We start from the raw sequence: 5,698 nt of genomic DNA, 5'->3' as shown, positions 1-5,698 counted from the left end.
ATTCCTGACAAATATGGACTTGGTGCCTGCCGCTCGCTTCCGGCAGGAAGTTCCACAAGTGCTGATGTCTGTCTTTGGCACAAGGAAGGCTCCTTCAGCTCCTTCCTGTCTTTGCCCACCCACACGGAGGACACAAAGACAGCCTTCAGTGTCGCCGCGCCAGTGGCCCGCGGGAGAAGACAGGCCCACGCCGCCTTCCAAAACCAATGCTCCTTCCCTAAGCGGCACCTCTCCGAGTCTATGGAAACCAGAACGTTCTCTTACCAGGCGCATCCCTATGGAGGTGGCCATCGCCGTCTCGATCTCCGTGCCCACGTCCTCGATGAAGGGGTACTCGTCCTGCCGATGGACGATCACCTTGGCCCCGGTGGAGGACACCAGGAAGGGGTTGTACTCCTCTTCGTTGATGTACAGGATGACCTGCAGGCCTGGGCAGATAGGGCAGCCTGCTGTGGTCAGAGGCTAGGACAGCGACCCCCAGGGACGCCCGCTCCGCCCGCTGCTTTGGGAGCCTCAAAACCGAGACCCAGGCATTTCCGACAAGTGAAAGGTGGACAAGGGCTGGACCGGAAGCTCCGCAAGGGAGAGGAAGCGGTTGTGCCTGACTGGCTCATGGCCGTATCCCCAGGGCTTAGCACAAACCCGGGGCTCGAAACCAGTGTCGCCACCATCGTGCCGCACAGCGTAAGGGCAGCGCCCCTGCCCGAGATGCGGCTTTCTGCTGAGCATCCGAAGGGACAGAATGGGCAGCATGGTGGCCGCTCGAGCCGTGGGGGAGAGCCCCGGGGTAGGGGTGACGCACTGATGGCGAGTCCCACGCTGGCCTAGTGTCCCTCCCCGCTCCCGCCCTTGTCCCCGTGTCTCCTCTGCACCCAGCAGCCAGAGAGACCTTCCAAAATCGGAAATCGGATGTGTGCTCGACGTCACGCAGCCCCCAGGGAGCAGAGCCCGGACCAGGAGCACCTGCTAATGAGTCCCCAGACCGCTAACCAGTCCCGGACTACTAACCGGTCCCAGACCGCTAACCAGTCCCAGACCGCTAACCGGTCCCAGACCGCTAACCGGTCTCAGACCGCTAACGGGTCCCCAGACTGCTAACCGGTCCCAGACCGCTAACCGGTCCCAGACCACTAACCGGTCCCTGACTGCTTCCTCTCGCTGAAGCATGTGCCCTGCGTCGTGGCTTCCTGCAGACTGGGTAAGGACCCAGACTGCACGGTGACAAAGGCCAGCAGTCCAGGGGGGCTTTCCTCCGTGACAAGACCTCGCCTTTCCTGTGTCTGTATATCTATCACGTTGAGATCGCTGAGGGCCTTTCCAGAAGGCCTTTGGTGGGTGAGCCAGGCCAGGCTGTTGAGTTCCTGCCTCTGCCACAGGCCTGGTGGTAGTGAGCACACTGCTGGTGGCAGCAGTGAGGACAACAGCCATGCTAGTAATGGCCGTGGCCGTGACGACCATAACTAGCATTTACCGTGAGCTTCACGTGTGCCAAGGACTGAATCCTGTCCCCTCTCTCCAAACTCCAATGCCGAAGCCCTAACCGCCAACATGACTATATTTGAGATGGGGCCTTTAGGGGGCTAACTAAAGTTAAATGAGGCCATAAGAAGGGACTGGGGTCCCTACAAGAAGAGGCAGAGACGCCAGGGCAGGCTCCCTCCCCGCGTGCCCCAGAGGAGGGGCCACGTGATGGATGCGAGCCGGGACGAGGCCTTGCCGACAACCCGACTTGACGGCACCTTCCTCACAGACTTCCAGCCTCCACAGCTGGGAGAAAACGAGTGTTCCTCATCCAAGGCCCCGTCTGTGACATTTTGTCAGGCCGCCCTAGCAGGTGACCCCGGTGTGTGTCGGGGCTCACTCCCAGGGCTCTGCGCGTTTTCAGTCTCAGCCGCCTGAGCTCAGGGCTCCCGTTCCTGTCCCCACTGACAGGCGGGCGTAGGGACTGGAACCCGCCCACATGGGACATGGCAGAGCTGACTTTGGGCTCCGGTCTCTGCCACGTTCGCCAAGGCCAAGGTGAGCTTGCCGCACTAAGCGTGCGGGCAGCGTCTGGGTTTGGGTCCGCCTGGGGGCCGCCCGCCCAGCTGGGTCCCTCCAGGTCCCCCAGGACATGAGCAGTGGCCCTGGTGCCGTCGCAGAGGTGAAGAGGGACGTCAGAAGGAAGGGGGACGCTGATGGGAGCCCCGCGGCAGGGTGAGCGGCACCCCCGGTTCCGGCCAGCGCGGTGGGGAGACCCCGTGCTTCCGGAGGGCTGGAGCGCAGCGGAGGGGTGCCGCGCCGCACGTTCTGGGGTGCCGGGGTGCCGGCGTGCTTACCGTACTCGCTGCCTCCCATGGACGTGCTGTGGACCACCTCGTTCTCCTTGCTGTTGAACGTGTAGCAATTCCCATACATCGGGTGGTGGAAAAGCGTGAAGTTCCTACTGAGGACAGGAGCCCGTGGGGTCAGGGGGCTCTGCGCCGGCCACAGGCACAGGCGTGCTCTCCGCTCTCCGCTCTCCGCCCTCCGCCCTCAGGACGCTGACGATGCACCTGACTCGCTCCCCTGCCCCTCCCCTGATAAGCCGCCTGCAGCCCACCCCCCATCCCGATCCTCCTCTGCATCCTGATTTGGCATTTCTTACGCCACCGTGTGCCCCAAAGTCCCCTACCCTTGAAGCTCTCGGCCAACACTTGGCATTTTCCCGTTCCAACGCCCAGACCTCAGGCCGTGGTCCCAGAGTGGGGAGCACACTGCAGCCCCCCCTCCCCCGCTCTTCCTTCCCCTACGCTAGATCAGTGGCTCTCAAGCGCTGCTGTGCACAGGGGTCATCAACCAGGTCCTACCGACACCGTCCGCCACCCTGCTTTTACGGGCGATTGACGAGTGTAAGGACATTTTGAGCCTCTGCCATCTCCACCTCGCTTGCCCACCCTAGAGCCTAGCTCCCGAGTCAGCCATTCTCCGAAGGTCAGGGTCAGTGAGTAGGGTGCCTTTCCCTCCCGAGACCCACGGCCGAGCTCCGGGTGCTCGCGAGGGGCCTGGTGCTCAGAGCCACCGTCCTGGGAGCTGAGGGAGCATCCTTCTTGTCCTGACCTGGCATCACAGGACACCCCGTCGAAGAAGCAGGTGACCAACAGCTCCTTGGCCGAGTAACTCATGTTGACCTTCTTCTCCAGGGGCACCTGTGCCATGATGTTCATGTAGTGCAGCTTGTACCACTCCTGGATGGCATTGACCCCCGAGCTGAAGGTGTAGACGGCACACTTGGACGTGTCGTTCGAACACTGGGAAGAGGAGGAGACACCAGGCTGAAGCTGTCGGCCCTGTCACCGGCCTTCAGCAGGGCCGTACTGATGAGGGGCCGAGACTTTAGGCCAGGTACTGGGGGAAACGGGAGGGGTCCCTGGGCAAGGAGGGGCTTCTCCTCACATGAGGGGGCCTGGGAGACATCATCTTCAAGCCTCAAGGACCAAGAAGGGCCCGAAAGAAGAAGGACAGGACTCCCTACCAGGCGGAAAGTAAAACCAGCTTCTCTGGGGTCCCCGGGCCTCCAGGCTTTGGCTGATGGTCACCGCCGAGTCCCTCTCCAACCCTCACCGCTTCCTGCCGGCCTGCGGCCTGACACTCAGGATTCTAGCCCAGACTCTGATGCTGCTTTCCTGTGGGGTCTTGGGTGAGGCTTCCTGTGTTCATCGTCTCACCCACAAAATGTTGACAAAAATACCGTCCTCCCCAACACCGTATTGAGTTTGCCCAGGAAGGTAATGGAACTCATTTTTGGTGAATGGCTGCTTCTTCCGAGCCCCTCAGATGGGACCGAGAAGCAGAGATGTCAGTAGTCAGGCTGGAGCCCTCGTGAAGGTGAGAAATTCAGGGAACAATGGGTGTTTCTGATGTCGGCCGTTCATTTCCTTCCTTCTGGTGTGTGCACCCCGATTTGCCTTTGGTGAAATTTCCCTTCCCCCCCTGTGCATACAGGCTGGTGAGACTGTCTGGCAAAATGCCCACCCTCCATGGGCCAGCGGGCACCTCAGTCAGATCATCCCAAGATGGGATGTGAAGCCACCTTTCCGGGTGGATGAACGAAAAGACAAAATGGTCGAAGCTCGTTTAATCCGGCAGCAGCGTCTGAAATGACATCTCGTCACTCATCGCCACCAGGATTCCAGCACCTTCCCTCATTTCTGTCCCCTGAGAGGCCTCCCTAAGTTGCTGGTCACCTTCTAAGGCATTTGCTTTCTGCTTAAGATGGGCTGTGTCCGTTCCAGTTGCTTGTAGCAGGTTCACCCTAACTGGGGGTGTTTCCCCCTGCGGGACCGTGGGGCTCACGGCCAGGGACAAACCCACCCGGACCCACGCTCTCCAGCTCATCCTGTACCCGCAAACCGTGGGCGCGTGCACTCACCAGCTGGAACCCCACCACCTCCTTGGACTCGTGGACGTGCACCACGTCCGCCGCCTTGTGAATGATGGTCCCGCTGACTTTCCGCTTCCGCCCCGTGCGGAAGTCCGTGGCCTTGCTGGTCTCCCCCTCGCTGAAGACCAGCAGCGGGAGCAGGTTGAGGAATTTGGGCCGGGTGCCCTCCCACGCCGAACTGCGGGGCTCGGCCTCTCGGCGTGTCCTCGACCCGATCTCCGAAAAGCCATACAGGGTCTTCAAGGCCTGTCTGGTCTCCTGCTCCAGGTCGGCTAGCAGAGGCCTCACAACACTGTACCTGTCACGGGGAGGAGGGGTCAGGGAGCACGGGGCCCTCCGGCACGGAGCTGGCACCTCCCCACGCTGCTGTCCACCCCCGCATGTCAGGCCCGTGCCCACCGGTCCTGTCCCCTTGGCCGAGGAGACGAGCAGATCTTTTTTGAATTGCCCTATCCCGAGCAGCCGCCGGCTCGAGCAAATGGGGACGGCTCCCGCGTGACCCTCATGTGACTCCTGTGGCTTCACCTCTGCCACCACTGTCTGCTTGCTCTCGGGGCGTGTTGACGAGTTTGCCCCAACCAGCATTTCTTGAGTGGTGACTGTAGGTGCCTCCCGTGAACCAGCCACAGTGAGGACAGGTAAATAACTGCTAACTGGGAGTCCACCCAGGGGGCAGTCCCCATCCCCACCCAACATGCCTGCCCCGCCCTCCGAGTCTCCTCCAATCAGTGCTGGGACGGAAGAGGCGCCCCCCTGTTACCATGACAACCCCAAGGCCACAGAAGAATGATACGGTAGGTAGTCGGTCAACTGCCCGAAGACTCACGACACCATCTTTCGGGTTTCCCTGCACCCCATGGCGCCGGCCTCCCCCGCGGCCCTCCCCTCTCTCCCCTCCTTGCTCTGTAAGCGGCACAGGTAGCGACTGAGCACGTACACCCCAGAGCCCGTCTGCCTGGGCTCCAGGGCCCCATTCTGGTTCCGGATGTGTCATCTCGTCATTCCGGACAAGTCTTTTAGCCTTTCTGTGCCTCAGTTTCCCCATCTATAAAATGGGGTCACTGAGGAGAGTCAGAGAGTCTACGTATCCGTTTAATGGTCGCCGCGATTGATTTTATTGGTGTTAATCATCTCCGTTAGCATTTCACTCTCCTGGTGCGGCACCAGCTGCAGCCGGACGAAGGCCGCATTTGGGTCGTCTGGCTCTGTGCCCCAGAATGTAGCACAGCGTGTGACAATTTGTAGATGATTATGGAACAAGTAATGGATGGGAGGAGAGGGAGGGAGGGAGGGAGG

General features: G+C 61.0%; 1 protein-coding gene across 1 annotated transcript in view; it reads right to left on the bottom strand.

The window, feature by feature from the left end:
* SCNN1G (sodium channel epithelial 1 gamma subunit) overlaps positions 1-5,698 on the bottom strand; it is a 26,918-nt gene that overhangs the window by 14,771 nt on the left and 6,449 nt on the right. Inside the window, exons 5-8 of the mRNA XM_023520102.1 lie at positions 4,391-4,700; positions 3,079-3,269; positions 2,319-2,422; positions 265-428 (exon numbers count right to left, since the gene is read on the bottom strand). Of these exons, the coding sequence (XP_023375870.1) occupies positions 265-428; positions 2,319-2,422; positions 3,079-3,269; positions 4,391-4,700 (769 nt within the window). The remainder of the gene's footprint in view (positions 1-264; positions 429-2,318; positions 2,423-3,078; positions 3,270-4,390; positions 4,701-5,698) is intronic.

Source organism: Pteropus vampyrus, unplaced genomic scaffold (assembly GCF_000151845.1).
Source record: "Pteropus vampyrus isolate Shadow unplaced genomic scaffold, Pvam_2.0 Scaffold247, whole genome shotgun sequence".
In the NCBI taxonomy this organism is placed as follows: Eukaryota; Metazoa; Chordata; class Mammalia; order Chiroptera; family Pteropodidae; genus Pteropus; species Pteropus vampyrus.
This window is presented reverse-complemented; position numbering and strand designations above follow the sequence as displayed.